Source organism: Trachypithecus francoisi, unplaced genomic scaffold (assembly GCF_009764315.1).
Source record: "Trachypithecus francoisi isolate TF-2019V2 unplaced genomic scaffold, Tfra_2.0 Lachesis_group8, whole genome shotgun sequence".
Lineage (NCBI taxonomy): Eukaryota > Metazoa > Chordata > Mammalia > Primates > Cercopithecidae > Trachypithecus > Trachypithecus francoisi.
Genome location: NW_022681473.1, coordinates 73,320,847 through 73,339,222, shown reverse-complemented (window position 1 = coordinate 73,339,222; position 18,376 = coordinate 73,320,847). Strand labels below are relative to the sequence as shown.

Genomic DNA, 18,376 nt, shown 5'->3' with positions numbered 1-18,376 from the left:
GATTCACCAAAGTTGAAATGAAGGAAAAAATCTTAAGGGCAGCCAGAGAGAAAGGTCGGGTTACCCACAAAGGGAAGCCCATCAGACTAACAGCAGATCTCTCGGCAGAAACTCTACAAGCCAGAAGAGAGTGGGGGCCAATATTCAACATTCTTAAAGAAAAGAATTTTCAACCCAGAATTTCATATCCAGCCAAACTAAGTTTCATCAGTGAAGGAGAAATAAAATCCTTTACAGATAAGCAAATGCTTAGAGATTTTGTCACCACCAGGCCTGCCTTACAAGAGACCCTGAAGGAAGCACTAAACATGGAAAGGAGCAACCGGTACCAGCCATTGCAAAAACATGCCAAAATGTAAAGACCATTGAGGCCAGGAAGAAACTGCATCAACTAACGAGCAAAATAACCAGTTAATATCATAATGACAGGATCAAGTTCGCACGTAACAATATTAACCTTAAATTTAAATGGACTAAATGCTCCAATTAAAAGACACAGACTGGCAAACTGGATAAAGAGTCAAGACCCATCATTTGCTGTATTCAGGAGACCCATCTCACATGCAGAGACACACATAGGCTCAAAATAAAGGGATGGAGGAAGATCTACCAAGCAAATGGAGAACAAAAAAAAGCAGGGGTTGCAATACCAATCTCTGATAAAACAGACTTTAAACCATCAAAGATCAAAAGAGACAAAGAAGGCCATTACATAATGGTAAAGGGATCAATTCAACAGGAAGAGCTAACTATCCTAGATATATATGCACCCAATACAGGAGCACCCAGATTCATAAAGCAAGTCCTTAGAGACTTACAAAGAGACTTAGACTCCCATACAATAATAATGGGAGACTTCAACACCCCACTGTCAACATTAGACAGATCAACGAGACAGAAAGTTAACAAGGATATTCAGGAATTGAACTCATCTCTGCAGCAAGCCGACCTAATAGACATCTATAGAACTCTCCACCCCAAATCAGCAGAATATACATTCTTCTCGGCACCACATCACACTTATTCCAAAATTGACCACATACTTGGAAGTAAAGTACTCCTCAGCAAATGTACAAGAACAGAAATTATAACAAACTGTCTCTCAGACCACAGTGCAATCAAACTAGAACTCAGGACTAAGAAACTCAATCAAAACCGCTCCACTACATAGAAACTGAACAACCTGCTCCTCAATGACTACTGGGTACATAACGAAATGAAAGCAGAAATAAAGATGTTTTTGAAACCAATGAGAACAAAGATACAACATACCAGAATCTCTGGGACACATTTAAAGCAGTGTGTAGAGGGAAATTTATAGCACTAAATGCCCACAAGAGAAAGCTGGAAAGATCTAAATTGACACTCTAACATCACATTTAAAAGAACTAGAGAAGCAAGAGCAAACACATTCAAAAGCTAGCAGAAGGCAAGAAATAACTAAGATCAGAGCAGAACTGAAGGAGATAGAGACATAAAAAACCCTCCAAAAAATCAAGGAATCCAGGAGTTGGTTTTTTGAAAAGATCAACAAAATTGACAGACCGCTAGCAAGACTAATAAAGAAGAAAAGAGAGAAGAATCAAATAGACGCAATAAAAAATGATAAAGGGGATATCACCACCGACCCCACAGAAATACAAACTACCATCAGAGAATACTATAAACACCTCTATGCAAATAAACTAGAAAACCGAGAAGAAATGGATAAATTCCTGGACATATACACCCTCCCAAGACTAAACCAGGAAGAAGTTGGAATCCCTGAATAGACCAATAACAGACTCTGAAATAGAGACAATAATTAATAGCCTACCAACCAAAAAAAGTGCAGGACCAGATGGATTCACAGCCGAATGCTACCAGAGGTACAAGGAGGAGCTGCTACCATTCCTTCTGAAACTATTCCAATCAATAGAAAAAGAGGGAATCCTCCCTAACTCATTTTATGAGGCCAACATCGTCCTCATAAGAAAGCCTGGCAGAGACACAGCAAAAAAAGAGAATTTTAGACCAATATCCCTGATGAACATCGATGCAAAAATCCTCAATAAAATACTGGCAAACCGGATTCAGCAGCACATCAAAGAGCTTATCCACCATGATCAAGTGGGCTTCATCCCTGGGATTCAAGGCTGGTTCAACATATGCAAATCAATAAACGTAATCCATAATATAAACAGAACCAAAGACAAGAACCACATGATTATCTCAATAGATGCAGAAAAGGCCTTTGACAAAATTCAACAGCCCTTCATGCTAAAGACGCTCAATAAATTAGGTATTGATGGAACGTACCTCAAAATCATAAGAGCTATTTATGACAAGCCCACAGCCAATATCATACTGAATGGGAAAAAACTGGAAAAATTCCCTTTGAAAACTGGCACAAGACTGGGATGCCCTCTCTCACCACTCCTATTCAACATAGTGTTGGCAGTTCAGGCTAGGGCAATCAGGCAAGTGAAAGAAATCAAGGGTATTCAGCTAGGAAAAGAAGAAGTCAAATTGTCCCTGTTTGCAGATGACATGATTGTATATTTAGAAAACCCCATTATCTCAGCCCAAAATCTCCTTAAGCTGATAAGCAACTTCAGCATAGTCTCAGGATACAAAATTAATGTGCAAAAATCACAAGCATTCTTATACACCAATAACAGACAAACAGAGAGCCAAATCAGGAATCAACTTCCATTCACAATTGCTTCAAAGAGAATCAAATACCTAGGAATCCAACTTACAAGGGATGTAAAGGACCTCTTCAAGGAGAACTACAAACCACTGCTCAGTGAAATAAAAGAGGACACAAACAAATGGAAGAACATACCATGCTCATGGATAGGAAGAATCAGTATCATGAAAATGGCCATACTGCCCAAGGTTATTTATAGATTCAATGCCATCCCCATCAAGCTACCAATGAGTTTCTTCACATAATTGGAAAAAACTGCTTTAAAGTTCATATGGAACCAAAAAAGAGCACACATTGCCAAGACAATCCTAAGTCAAAAGAACAAAGCTGGAGGCATCACGCCACCTGACTTCAAACTATACTACAAGGCTACAGTCACCAAAACAGCATGGTACTGGTACCAAAACAGAGATACAGACCAATGGAACAGAACAGAGTCCTCAGAAATAATACCACACATCTACAGATATCTGATCTTTGACAAACCTGAGAGAAACAAGAAATGGGGAAAGGATTCCCTATTTAATAAATGGTGCTGGGAAAATTGGCTAGCCATAAGTAGAAAGCTGAAACTGGATCCTTTCCTTACTCCTTATACAAAAATTAATTCAAGATGGACTAGAGACTTAAATGTTAGACCTAATACTATAAAAACCCTAGAAGAGGCCGGGCGCGGTGGCTCAAGCCTGTAATCCCAGCACTGTGGGAGGCCGAGACGGGCGAATCACGAGGTCAGGAGATCGAGACCATCCTGGCGAACACGGTGAAACCCCGTCTCTACTAAAAAATACAAAAAACTAGCCGGGCGAGGTGGCGGGCGCCTGTAGTCCCAGCTACTCGGGAGGCTGAGGCAGGAAAATGGCGGAGAAGCTCGGGAGGCAGAGCTTGCAGTGAGCTGAGATCCGGCCACTGCACTCCAGCCCGGGCGACAGAGCAAGACTCCGTCTCAAAAAAAAAAATAAAAAATAAAAAATAAAAAAAAAAATAAAAATAAAAACCCTAGAAGAAAACCTAGGTAGTACCATTCAGGACATAGGCATGGGCAAGGACTTCATGTCTAAAACACCAAAAGCAACGGCAGCAAAGGCCAAAATTGACAAATGGGATATGATTAAACTAAAGAGCTTCTGCACAGCAAAAGAAACTACCATCAGAGTGAACAGGCAACCTACAGAATGGGAGAAAATTTTTGCAATCTACTCATCTGACAAAGGGCTAATATCCAGAATCTACAAAGAACTCAAACAAATTTACAAGAAAAAAACAAACAACCCCATCAAAAAGTGGGCAAAGGATATGAACAGACATTTCTCAAAAGAAGACATTCATATAGCCAACAAACACATGAAAAAATGCTCATCATCACTGGCCATCAGAGAAATGCAAATCAAAACCACAATGAGATACCATCTTACACCAGATAGAATGGCGATCATTAAAAAGTCAGGAAACAACAGGTGCTGGAGATGATGTGGAGAAATAGGAACACTTTTATACTGTTGGTGGGATTGTAAACTAGTTCAACCATTATGGAAAACAGTATGGCGATTCCTCAAGGATCTAGAACTAGATGTCCCATATGACCCAGCCATCCCATTACTGGGTATATACCCAAAGAATCATAAATCATGCTGCTATAAAGACACATGCACACGTATGTTTATTGCGGCACTATTCACAATAGCAAAGACTTGGAATCAACCCAAATGTCCATCAGTGACAGACTGGATTAAGAAAATGTGGCACATATACACCATGGAATACCATGCAGCCATAAAAAAGGATGAGTTTGTGTCCTTTGTAGGGACATGGATGCAGCTGGAAACCATCATTCTCAGCAAAGTATCACAAAAACAGAAAACCAAACACCGCATGTTCTCACTCATAGGTAGGAACTGAACAATGAGATCACTTGGACTCGGGAAGGGGAACATCACACACCGGGGCCTATCATGGGGAGGGGGGAGGGGAGAGGGATTGCATTGGGAGTTATACCTGATGTAAATGACGAGTTGATGGGTGCAGCACACCAACATGGCACAAGTATACATATGTAACAAACCTGCAAGTTATGCACATGTACCCTAGAACTTAAAGTATAATAATAATAATATAATAATAATAATAAAGTGTGATGTGGTGCTGGGAAGAATGTATATTCTGTTGATTTGGGGTGGAGATTTCTGTAGATGTCTATTAAGTCCACTTGGTGCAAAGCTGAGTTCAATTCCTGGGTATCATTGTTAACTTTCTGTCTCGTCGATCTGTCTAATGTTGACAGTGGGGTGTTAAAGTCTCCCATTATTATTGTGTGGGAGTCTAAGTCTCTTTGTAAGTCTCTAAGGACTTGCTTTATGAATCTGGGTGCTCCTGTATTGGGTGCATATATCTTTATGATAGTTAGCTCTTCTTGTTGAATTGATCCTTTTACCATCATGTAATGGCCTCTTTGTCTCTTTTGATCTTTGTTGGTTTAAAGTCTGTTTTATCAGAGATTAAGATTTGCAACCCCTGCCTTTTTTTGTTTTCCATTTGCTTGGTAGATCTCCCTCATCCCTTTATTTTGAGCCTATGTGTGTCTCTACACATGAGATGGGTCTCCTGAATACAGCACACTGATGCGTCTTGATTCTTTATCCAATTTGCCAGTCTGTGTCTTTTAATTAGAGCATTTAGCCCATTTACATTTATGGTTAACATTGTTATGTGTGAATTTGATCCTGTCATTATGACGTTAGCTGATTATTTTGCTTGTTAGTTGATGCAGTTTCTTCCTAGCATCGATGGTCTTTACATTTTGCCATATTTTTGCAGTGGCTGGTACCAGTTGTTTTTAGTGCTTCCTTCAGAAGCTCTGGTAGGGCAGGCCTAGTTGTGACAAAATCTCTCAACATTTGCTTGTCTGTAAAAAATTTTATTTCTCCTTCACTGATGAAACTTAGTTTGGCTGGATATGAAATTCTGGGTTGAAAATTCTTTTCTTTAAGAATGTTGAATATTGGCCCCCACTCTCTTCTGGCTTGTAGAGTTTCTGCCGAGAGATCTGCTGTTAGTCTGATGGACTTCCCTTTGTGGATAACCAGACCTTTCTCTCTGGCTGCCCTTAGCATTTTTTCCTTCATTTCAACTTTGGTGAGTCTGATAATTATGTGTCTTGGAGTTGTTCTTCTCGAGGAATATCTTTGTGGCATTCTCTGTATGTCTTGAATTTGAATGTTGGCCTGCCTTGCTAGGTTGGAGAAGTTCTCCTGGATAATACCCTGCAGAGTGTTTTCTACCTTGGTTCCATTCTCCCCGTCACTTTCAGGTAAACCAATCAGACATAGATTTGGTCTTTTCACCTAGTTCCATATTTCTTGGAGGCTTTTTTTGTTTCTTTTTACTCTTTTATCTCTAAACTTCTCTTCTCACTTTATTTCATTCATTTGATCTTTAATCACTGATACCCTTTCTTCCAGGTGATCGAATTGGTTTCTGAAGCTTGTGCATTTGTCTCATAGTTCTGGTACCATGGTTTTCAACTCTATCAGGTCATTTAAGGACTTGTCTATGTTGGTTATTCTAGTTAGCCATTCGTCTAATCACTTTTCAAGGTTTTCAAGTTCGATGGGTTCGAACTTCCTTCTTTAGCTCGGAGAGGTTTGATCGTGTGAAGCCTTCTTCTCTCAACTCGTCAAAGTCATTCTGCATCCAGCTTTGTTCTGTTGCTGGCAAGGAGCTGCATTCCTTTGGAGGGGGAGAGACACTCTGATTTTTAGAATTTTCAGCTTTTCTGTTCTGTTTTTTCCCCATCTTTGTGGTTTTATCTACCTTTGGTATTTGATGATGGTGACCTACAGATGGGGTTTTGATGTGGATGTTCTTTTTGTTGATGTTGACGCTTTTCCTTTCTCTTTGTTAGTTTTCCTTCTAACAGCCAGGACCCTCAGCTGCAGGTGTGTTGGAGTTTGCTAGAGGTCCACTCCAGACCCTGTTTGCCTGGGTATCAGCAGCCGAGGCTGCAGAAGAGTGAATATTACTCACAGCAAATGTTGCTGCCTGATCATTCCTCTGGAAGCTTCGTCTCAGAGGGGTGCCTGGCCGTGTGAAGTGTTAGTCTGCCCCTACTGGGGGTTGCCTCCCAGTTAGGCTACTCGTGGGTCAGGGTCCCACTTGAGGAGGCAGTCTTTCTGTTCTCAGATATCAAACTCCGTGCTGGGAGAGCCACTACTCTCTTCAAAGCTGTCAGACAGGGACATTTAAATCTGCAGAGGTTTCTGTTGCCTTTTGTTTGGCTATGCCCTGTCCCCAGAGGTGGGGTCTACAGAGAGGCAGGCAAGCTTCCCTGAGCTGCGGTGGGCTCCACCCAGTTCAAGCTTCCTGGCCCGCTTTGTGTACCTACTCAAGCCTCAGCAATGGCGGGTGCCCTCCCCCAGCTTCACTGCCGCCTTGTAGTTAGATCTCAGACTGCTGTGCTAGCAATGAGGGAGGCCCTGTGGGCGTGAGACCCACTGAGTCAGGCGCGGGATATAATCTCCTGGTGTGCCCTTTGCTAAGACCCTTGGAAAAGCCCAGTGTTAGGGTGGGAGTGACCCGGTTTTCCAGGTGCTGTGTGTCACGGTTTCCCTCAGCTGGGAAAGGGAATTCCCTTCCCCCTTGCACTTCCTGGGTGAGGCAATGCCTCGCCCTGCTTCAGCTCTCGCTCAGTGGGCTGCACCCTCTGTCCTACACCCACTGTCTGACACACCCCAGTGAGATGAACCCGGTACCTCAATTGGAAATGCAGAAATCACCTGTCTTCTGCTCACACTGGGAACTGTAGACTCGAGCTGTTCCTGTTTGGCCATCTTGGAACCACCTCTCATTGGTGCCTGTTTTCTTGATGGCTGTAACCTAATAACCATTTGCAGTTTATGAAGGCTACCATTTCCTTGGCTTGTGGTCCTCTTCCCCTAACTTTGAAGCCAGCAGTGGTGGGTCAAGTCCTTCCCAAGTCACATCTCTCTGATCTACTCTTTTTGTCTTCCTCTTCCACTTCTAAAGATTCATGCAATTTGATTGGGTCCACCCAGATAATCCTGGACAATCTCCCCCTCTCAAGATCCTTAACCTTAATCACATCTCCAAGTCCCTTTTACTATATAAGATAAAATATTCATAAACTCTGAGAATTAAAGTGTGGACATTTTGGGAGAGTGAGTTAAGGATATTATTTCTCCTACCATATCCTTGTTAACTGTGAAACACATCAAATAATTTTTCCTACTCTTAGTGATACTGTCTCTCCATCCTCATCATTCACTGCTATCCTAGCTTTAAAGTGGTACAGCCAAAACTAAATTCCCTGGTATACATAGTAAACACCAATACTTTTAAGGTCCATGATTGTTAAATATTACCTCAATCTAAGCCCAAGTGGAGAGTGTGAGTGTTTTGAGCTGGAAAGAGTTGCTTGCAAAAGAGCATAGAGGTTGGTATAGCAGGAAATTCATAGGTCTTAGAAGCAGACAGGATTTGAGTCTTGCCTCATCACTTGATAACCGGCATGACACTGAACATGTTGCTTAAATTATCCAAGTCTGTATTTCCTTTTCTATAATATAGGGCTAATATATGCATTGCAGGATAGCTGTGAGAACTGAATGTGTCCTCTATAAACTACTCATGCGTCTTTTTTGCAGGCTAGTCCATAGTATCACTATAAGTGTTACCATCAAATCATGAAATCCTTAGGTATAAGATCTAAGTACAACATTTCTTATCAGGAATTCCAAGAATTCTAAGATTAGGAACGTGAGCTTTTGAGTGAGACACATCTATCTATATTTTATTTTATTTTATTTTATTTATTTATTTATTTTTTTGAGATGGAGTTTCGCTCTGTCGCCCAGGCTGGAGTGCAGTGGCCGGATCTCAGCTCACTGCAAGCTCTGCCTCCCGGGTTTACGCCATTCTCCTGCCTCAGCCTCCAGAGTAGCTGGGACTACAGGCGCCCGCCACCTCGCCCGGCTAGTTTTTTGTATTTTTTAGTAGAGATGGGGTTTCACCGTGTTAGCCAGGATGGTGTCAATCTCCTGACCTCGTAAATCCTCCCGTCTCAGCCTCCCAAAGTGCTGGGATTACAGGCTTGAGCCACCACACCCGGCAACACATCTATCTATATTTTAATCCTTGTTCTGCTACTTACTATCTTATTTTCATTTCACCTCTTTATATCTCATTTTCTTTATGAGAATAAAAATGCTTACATGGCAGAATTGTTGTCAGAAATAATAACAAAGTGGAACTCATTTGTGTTGGATATTTTACATGTATCATCCCATTGTCATATCTCCACAGCACCCTTTTGCGTTAGTGCCATTACTATCTGCATTTCCTAAATGAGAGAACACCCATCTATGGTAAAGTGGTTATCTAAGAGGTTAGGTAACATGCCCAAATTATACAGCTAAGAATGGCAGAACTGGGACATAAACCCAGGTCTTCTCTGTCTTGGAAGCCTGGGATATAATCCATATGCTATGTTGCCTACCCAATAAATTGAGTGAGACAATGAATATAAAATGCTTACTGCATTGTGCAACACCTGAAAAGCACTATTTTAGTAGGGTACCCAGGTATCTCACAGCCATATTGCACAGTCATGAGGATGAGCAGCTGCTTCACTTTTCCTTTACTAGACTTCCCCAGTTGGCAAGGGGCCACCACACACTGAAATTCAGGAGGGGCAGGAGGGATAGGAGAGTTATTACATTATTCATGTCCAATTCTACTTGTCTAATGGACTTGTTAAAAGCACCCTGGATGGAAAGTGTGAGTCTTAATGGCATTTTATAAAAGTTGCTGTGATGAATTAGTACATAAAGCAAATTAAAAACAGCTTATCGCTTGTTAAATTAGGTGATGGGGCACTGTAGCATTTTTCCCAGATGTGAGGATCCATTAATATCCAAAGGAGCCAGAAGCTGCTGAAATGTGTCAGCTGCTTGGTTTTAGGGACCTGCCAAGTCTGAATAAATGTAATCCTAGAGGGGCAGATTGTCCAAGATCAATAGAGCTCGTGGAAAGAGCCTGTTGCTGAGCTCCTTAGGAAGGACACCTGCATCTAACAGCAGGAGTGGGAAAGTTCCCCTTAAGGACTCTCAGGAATAGAAGAGCACAGGCGAGTGAATGCCTGACCTAGTAGGAAACTCCAGGAATAGTCCCCACTCCCACTTCAAATGGGAATGCAGAGACGTGAGAGAAGAAGGGCTTTCGAAAGCCACCTGAAACATTTTCACACACCTGTATTGAGGATCTACTTTGGGTTCGGCACCCTACTAGGTCCTGAGGATACAGAGATATTTTAGATGTCTTTATGCATAGTCCAGAAAACAGCTTTTAAGTGGCACAATTGGCACACAGACCCCGTGATTCAAATTATAATATGTTTTTCAGAATAACAGTTATTATAATAATATCTTACATTTATTGAGCCCTCACTAGTGCCAGGCTAGGGTTACAATACTTTGCATATATTATTTCATTTAATCCTCACCATAACTCTTTTGAGACAGATGGTGTTATTATTTATGCCAGTTTTACAGTTAAGAAAAGCTGAGGCCCAGAGGGGTTAAGTAACTTGCCTAAGATCACATAGTTAAAAAATTGCAAACCTAGGCAGTCTGGCTCCAGAGCCTGCCTTCTTGGCTACTACTTGTCAGCCTTTCTGATGGTTTCTCTACCTCAACTTCCCATAGTTTACATCCAGAGGGAGCCTAGAGTCAGGCCAGCAGTTCAAGGACTTTGGGGATAAGAAATACTTGGACAAGGACTGAGCAGTAAGGGAGTTTCAGGAATTTAGGGAAGAAGTGGTTATCAGCCCTGAAGGGAAGACTAAAAGTCTTTGGCACTGCTAGACTGTGAACGTGGCCAGAGGTCAACAAGCGGGGAAATTCAGCCATGTAATAAAATGGCCAAGAAAACAGAATTTGGAGTCAGATACACCTCATTTTATATTCAACCTCCACCACGTGTGTTTGTGTGACCTGGGCCAGGCTCCTTAACTTCCTGAGCCTCCTTCCTTCATCTATAAACTGGGGATACTAATTGTTACCTTTAGGGTTGCTGTGACATCAAATAAGACAATGACTACAAAGTTCCAGACCACCTAATAAGGGCATAAGTAGTAGTAGCCATCATGGTTATCATCTTCAACACCTTATCATCACCACCTCCCAGGTTGAATGAGGCGGCAAGGTGAAGAGCGCTGAACTAGACTTGGATCTGGAGACCCAAGATCTGGTCCTAGGTTGCTGCCACTGAGCTGTATATATTCTGGAGTTAGTCAGTGGGCCCCAGTAGATCTGTCCCTCATCTTTTAACAACAACAAAAAAAAAAGTTGGGAGGATAGTACTATGTCTGTCATACCTTCTTCACAGCAACTGATTGAGTCACAACAAGGTAACTTGTGTGAAAATGCTTTGCAATCTATAGAGCATGTGTTGGGGTTCCCCAAGACAACTCTCAGGTTGATGACTCACTGGGATAGTTCACAGGACTCAGCATGATCATGCTCATGATTATGATTTATTACCGCAAAAAGATACCAAACAATGTCAGGTAAGGGAGCAGGAGCAGAGGACAAAGTCTGGAAAAAATTAGCTGCAAGTTTCCGAGAGTACTCTCTCAGTGGTGTCACACAGGAAGTGCCTAATTCTTCCAGCAACAAATTTCAACAACAGGTGCAAAATGTTGTCTACCAGGGAATCTTATTAGAGACTCAATGTCCAGGTTTACTGGGGGCTGGTCACGTAGGCAGCCTCTGCCTAGCACATACCATAATATCAGACTCCCAGAAAGAAAGCAGGTGTTCAGCATAAATGATATTGTTTGTACAAACAGTTTAGGCCCAGTAAGCCATTCTTATGAGAAAATGGTGGGAACTCTCCCAAAGTCTAACTTCCCAGATGTCAGCCAAGGGCCATCCTTACAAGCAAGAACAGCAGTCTCAGGCCTGCTACGTTAACTCCTTTTCGCACAGAGTAGAATCTAAAGAAAAGGTTTGTATTAGCATCTACCTAGAAGGAAAAAGGGAGATAATAATAAAAACATCAGTTCATGCTTACTATTTGTCATTGTGTGCCAGGTCCATTTGTCCATACTTTGTATGTATATTACCTTATGTAACATTTTACCTATACAGCAACTCAGTAATGGAGGTATTGTTATCATCATTGTCATCATTATCACTATGTTGTATATGAGGAAACTGAAGCCTAAAAGAGACTAAGTAACTTGCCCAGCTGACTAGCTGTAAGACTAGGACATAGTAGGAGCAGGACATGGACCCAGTAGTCCATATTCATAACCACACTGTACTACACTAGACTGCACATACTATAGGCTTAGTGCTGCATATGTGTTATTTCATTAAGGATCACAGTAATTCTAGGTGAGTGTTGTTATTAGACTAATTTTGCATCAAAAAACCTGTGGCTCAAGAATGTTAACTAATGTATGTCACATCACAGAATCAGAGAAGTGATAGCTTCAGGAGTGGGTGTTGGTCTTTCCACAGCTCCCCGTTCCTGACTGGGGCTTTGTCTGAGCCTTTGGCAGAGGTGGTCAAGGTGCAAATGTTTCATTCCAGGAGCTTGGACCAAGAAACCCTCTCCAAATTCCATCTTTGGGAGACAGTGTTAATGAAAGAAGGGACTATGTTGCAAGTAATTATACTTTTCCTGCTGTGTTTAAGAGCTCTAGATGCTGTCTTCAGCTCTTTCTTGTTGTCATGGCAGCAGATGTGACATTTCTTTGATGGGCAAAGAAAGAAGAAGAAAACCACACTTGGTCCTCAGTGTGGAAAAATCTAAAATAAAACAGATTTTTAGAAAAATCTGTTCCCCAGATCTTGCTAGTTTTGCATACATAGTAGTTATACTCTAAGGAAATTCTTAGAATGAAATCAAAGGGGAATACACGGACAGGTAGTGAAATCTGCTTCTCTGGGAAAGTCATATGCTGTATGTGTGTGGTGGTGATTTTTGAAAATGGGATATACAGCAGGATGTGTACAATACAGGAGTGGTGGCAAATGTTCACCTTTTAAAGATGACAGCTAGTTTCTAAGGTCTTGTTCATCATTTTGATTCTGATTCCACCTCCTTCATGCTGCCACTCATACATATTACAGTGCATTGGCCTTAACAAATGCTTAGCAAATGCTTTTTAGTGAGGGCAGCATGATACAGAAAGCAAGAATTGTAATTCAGAGATAATTGCCATGATGAGGTAAGCTCGGCATTATATGGAAGCAGAAAGATTTGTTGTGCTGTTTATATGACTTTTATCTAGCCATACCCATACATATGCATACATTTTTTAATTTACTGCATTTTATGCATGTATTCAGGTGATTGCATTAACCTCTTCATCCAGTTGCAGTGGTGGTCCAATATTTCATTGAGTAGAGGGATCACCTACTCAATGGGTGGACATTTGTTACTGTTTTTTCCCATTACGAAAGAAACAGTTCTACAGGCTGATACATCTGAGATGATTTGTTTACAGTACAAAATGCTTCATTTAGAAGGATAGCCATATTTCTCTTTATTATTTTACTTTTTTAGTAATTTTAAAATTTGATTGTAATACGAGGGGAAAAAATCTCAATTAGGTAGTAAACTGCCTTCCTCATCTTCTATTATCACCTTCTAACATCTGATGGTCTCCAAGAAAAGAAGCAGATCTGTTTTGAGGATCTATAGGCTGCCCCTGTAACCTCCAAGAAGAAGCAAGAGCTAACTTTAGTGTGTTGCCCGAGCAGTGAGAGTGTGGACTGTGATCCAGGGAATCATCCCGGGAGTTGATACCACGTGATGATGGGTTCTCAGAGCAAGAGTGAACATTTGAAACCACAACTCCTAAATCTGTGCTGACAGAGATTCCTAACAGTGTCCTCTTTTGTCCTTTCCTCCAGAGCCATGTTTGACTACGACAAGAGCAAGGACAGTGGGCTTCCAAGTCAAGGACTTAGTTTTAAATATGGAGATATTCTCCACGTTATCAATGCCTCTGATGATGAGTGGTGGCAAGCCAGGAGAGTCATGCTGGAGGGAGACAGTGAGGAGATGGGGGTCATCCCCAGCAAACGGAGGTAAGAATGCCTTTTGTAGCAGAATATTTGCTTTTCAGCTATCCAGGGAGTGGAGATGAAGGAAGAAGAAGGTGGGAGAAATTGTTCACAAAATTAAATTTATTTAAATGGGATAGTCAATCCGCAGGAAAATTGTCAGTGGTGACAGGTGACATGAATTAAAAATCCTCTTTCTCCTATATTAGGGTTTTACCAAAATTGGTGACTGTGACAAGAAATAAAGGAAGAAAGAGAATCGGCTTACACTGTGTTCCTAAAACTTTCACCAGCGTGTGCATGTGCAAACTTGTGCCTATCAGCTTATATGCTGACTTACAAATTCAGCCCATTTATATCCAGAGGTTCAACATTTACCAATGAATTTTATAGAAAGGTCAAGTTGAAGGCAAATGAAGTAGGCAATTTACTAGGCTAAGGTCCTGGCTATGTAATATCACCAAATATTGGTGGAAAAAAATGGAAAACCTTCATCTCAAATTCAGATGCTTGGGATATGAGCTGTCAAACATCTGGTGAGGTCTAAGTACTGACTGGGTTTACAATTTCTTTTTTCTTTTTTTTTACTGTTTTCTTTATTCTTGTTCCCCACCTCACAACTTCCAATAGCTACCCAGATATTTAGTTCTGTGGAAGTGTTTCCTAAATCAAGAGTATCATGCTTTCTCTTCCAAGCGTTTCTTCAACTCTGCTTTTGAAAAGCAGAAATGTGCTTCAGAACAGCCAACTCCTTAATCTGTCCCAGCGGATCCATCACCAGACAGGAACTTTCCTTCTCACAAATGTCCCTTTGGCACCAAGATGTCCAAGAAACAGAAATTGGCTCTATCCCAGAGACTAGATATAGTACAAAATCAGTCAGGAATGATGCTTAATAAAAGCAGGCACTAACTTTTCTCAAGCTGCAGATTTCTCAAAGGGCTTTGATCCTCATCTCCAAACACCCAAAACGCCTCTGTAAAATATTCCCAGTGAAGCTGGATCTTTAAGTGCTGCTACACATCAAGTGATTGGGCTAGTAAAAACCACAGTGGGAAGATGGGACTTAAACCTCAGAATAACTCTGTGGGATATTTGTGCTCCCGAGACAGCTGATATTCTCTTCTCTCTGCCTGTGGTCATACAGCCTGGGGAAGAATGAGACATGGAAAAATAGGGCTCAGTGGTCCTCAGCTGTTCTCTTACCTTTAGCCAGGAGGAGTCACAGTGAAGGAGCTGAAATTCCAGGGAGCCTCTCCCTCCCCTATGCCAGTGCCTATAGCTCTCCCACCAGCAGAATTCTCTGGGTTTCTTTAAGCCTCTTGGCTCCTGGATAATTGCTTGACATTGCTTTGCCAGGGCATTCTGACTGTAGAATGGCTGTGTGTGTTTTCCGAAAGGTTATATGTTTAAACATTGACTCAGCACTGGCTTGTTTATATTCTGGGTCTCTCCATTTCCATTTACTTCAAATAAAAGAAAGTCAAGACAAAGTGCCTTTTGGTTTGCTTTGATTTAATTATTTTGAGCTGTCTGAAGAGCTGTTCTCTAGAAGAAGGAGCCATCTTGTTGAATTATGGCCCCAAAGATAGAAATGAGGTGGATGAAGGAAAGCTATGTGGGAATAGATGTCAACTCATTTTAAAGAAATCCTTTCATTAGTTGGAGCTGCCTAAAGATGGCATGGGCTATCTGGGAAGATAGATAAAGGAATTCAAACTTTGGATACAGGAGTTGAACTATACAATTTTCTGGTTCTTTCCAGCCCTGAGGTTCTATGATTCTAACCAATCTTATCAAGTCATTTGTTTGTTCAATTAGCGCATCATTTTTCTCCAGAAGAACATTCTCAATGCTATTCCTCCTGAAATAATTTTCCACCTGCTGGTAATCATTCTTGAATTAGCTATTTCTCTCTTATTTTGGAAGAGAACCATCTTAACAACCAGAGTATAGCTGACCTGGAAAATAAGTTTAATTAGTGACTGCAATGTTGATGTTTATTTACATTCTACTTTTTATGAAGGGTACAGTAGCTCACCTCATATATATAATATATATTATATAATATATATATTCATATAATTTATAGCTGTAAATAAATTTCTGCCAAATTTTCTTTTTAGGATTTTAATTATTTTCAAAATAGTTACTTTTATTGCTTTAAGTATTTGTAAAAGTAATACCTTTTATTGTAGAAAGGTGGGAACATCTAGAAAAACATAAAGAAAATAAAAATCACTTATAATTCTACCCCACAAAGAGTACTCATGTACTTATTGTAATGCAATTTAAAACCTACATTTATTAGGTTAATGTTATTTTTCAATCATTAATTTCTTTCTAGCCTGTTTCCTGAGTATAATTTACCTAGTAGCACTCATCTGGAAATTTTTTAAATCTCATAATGGATAATATCAGTGTTTGACTTTATGCCATTTACAAAAGTGTTTCTCTATTGATAATGTCATTTAATCATCCCAAATGAAACCATGAGATGAAAAGTATGAATATTATCACCTTCCCCCTCCTTTTTTCTGAAGATGGTGAATAAATTTTATTTAACAAAACATTCCTATTGCACACTAGACACTGTTGTAAGCCCTTTACAATTATTAATTTATTTAAACCTCATTCGAACCCTATGAGTAAGTTGCTATTATTATCCTTATTTTACAAATGAGGAGATTGAGGCACAGAGCGGTTCATTAATATGCCTGAAATTGCCCGTGTAGTAAGTGGTAGAACTGGAATTTGAATCCATGCTGCAGAATTGCACTTAAGACATATGCAATCTTGCCCCGCAAAGGTACAAAAATAGGAGCTGGCAAAATTCAATTCAGCAAGCATTGCTTGGGCAGCATCTGAGTGCCACGTACTGGAGCCCATCACTTGTGGCTCCACTGCCTGGAGCCCATCACTTGTGGGACCAACATGTAACTGTGGCACAGCTACTCTGTGATTAGGGCAATGCGAGCTATCTTGTAAAGGCCAGGAAAGTGAAACGGCAGCAGACAGAGAGTGAATTCCATCTGATAACAGCACTGATTATGTATTGCACCAGTTGTTTTCGAATATGTGATTTCAACTTAATCTTCACAAAAACCTCATAAGCAAACTGAGGATCAGAGAAGGCAAGTAACTTACCCAAAAATATACAGCCAGCCACTGACCAAACACCAGTCTCTTTGATAACAAAGCCAGATGGCTTTACACTACACCAGGAACACTACCCTAGGAGCATATGCCAAGTAAGGAAATAGAAAGTCAGGCAATTTAAGTAGCCTGCCAAAATTACAGTGGCAGCAGGGGGCTAAGCCTGGATTCAAACACATGCCTTTCTGATGTCTCTATGAGCAATTGCAAAGGTTTGGGGCTCTTCTTGGCCCTTCAGCGCTCAAGTCTGGTGGCCCACATTTCAGGGTCTCTTAAGAGGGGAAATTGGAAGTCCATGTCTTGCTCCCACCTGGCATAAAGGGACTGACTTTGGCAGCGAGCATCTGAAATAGGGTACCTGTATTACTTCCTTTTTACAGGTAAGGGAATTGGGACCAGTAATGAGAAGTGACACCATGGGCAGCATTATCATAATCATCTTAGTAGCAGCCTATTGTATAGTGAGTTCTTACTATAGATCAGACATTGTGCTAAACAATTTTCTTATATTATCTCATTTAGCATTCATTATAAATTTTTGAAGTCTGCGCTACTATTCTAATTGTATCAACACAAAATCTGAAATCCTAAGAGGTTGAGGACCACCCTAAGTTATGGACCTGGTAAGTTGGAAGAGGCAGATTTCAAACCCAGACTTGTGTGACTTTAATATCTGGACTCTTAGCATAGAATCACTTTTCTGAGATTACATCGTGTGTAAGAGGTGAAGCTGGATTTTGTTTCATGGTCTTTCGCCTGTTTTTTTTTTTTTTTTTTTTTTTTTTTTGAGACGGAGTACAATACAATCCCAGCTCACTGCAACCTCCACCTCCTGGGTTCAAGCTATTCTTCTGCCTCATCCTCCTGAGTAGCTGGGATTACAGGCACCCGCCACCATACCCAGCTAATTTTTGTACTTTTAGGAGAGACGAGATTTCACCATATTGACCAGGCTGGTCTCAAACTCTTGACCTCTGGTGATCCGCCCACCTCAGCCTCCCAAAATGCTGGAATTACAGGCATAAGCCACTGCTCCCAGCTGTCCCATGGTCTCTTAAGCCAAGTGTCTATTCATTGTTCCCCAGTGATGGGTCACTTGGGCTCTCAGATGGCACCTTATGGCTGGCATTACATAAGAGTTTGCTCACCTAGCCTTCCCAGCAAGCCTGTGGACACTAATGTGAGTGACATTCTAATTCTCCCTCCAACAGGGCCTGTGGAGCACAGGGAAAGGAACTCCCAGGGACAAATGATGTTCCCACTGTCCAGTGCTCCAAGCCTGACCCAATTATGGGTTTGGCCAGAACCTAAAAATACCAGATGGGAGAGAGGGAGAGGGAGACAGTTGGGCTTATTAAAGCATGGCCATTTGGTGCTCTCTGGAGATATGAAATGTCAGAATCGATTGCTCAAATTTTGCCATTCCATTTATGTT

At 41.0% G+C, this 18,376-nt stretch overlaps 1 protein-coding gene across 11 annotated transcripts in view; it reads left to right on the top strand.

Moving 5' to 3' along the window:
* DLG2 (discs large MAGUK scaffold protein 2) overlaps positions 1-18,376 on the top strand; it is a 1,315,102-nt gene that overhangs the window by 1,216,682 nt on the left and 80,044 nt on the right. For all 11 annotated transcript variants that reach the window (XM_033207409.1, XM_033207408.1, XM_033207419.1 and 8 more), the window contains one exon: positions 13,633-13,809. In XM_033207409.1, coding sequence (XP_033063300.1) covers positions 13,633-13,809 — 177 coding nt within the window. The remainder of the gene's footprint in view (positions 1-13,632; positions 13,810-18,376) is intronic.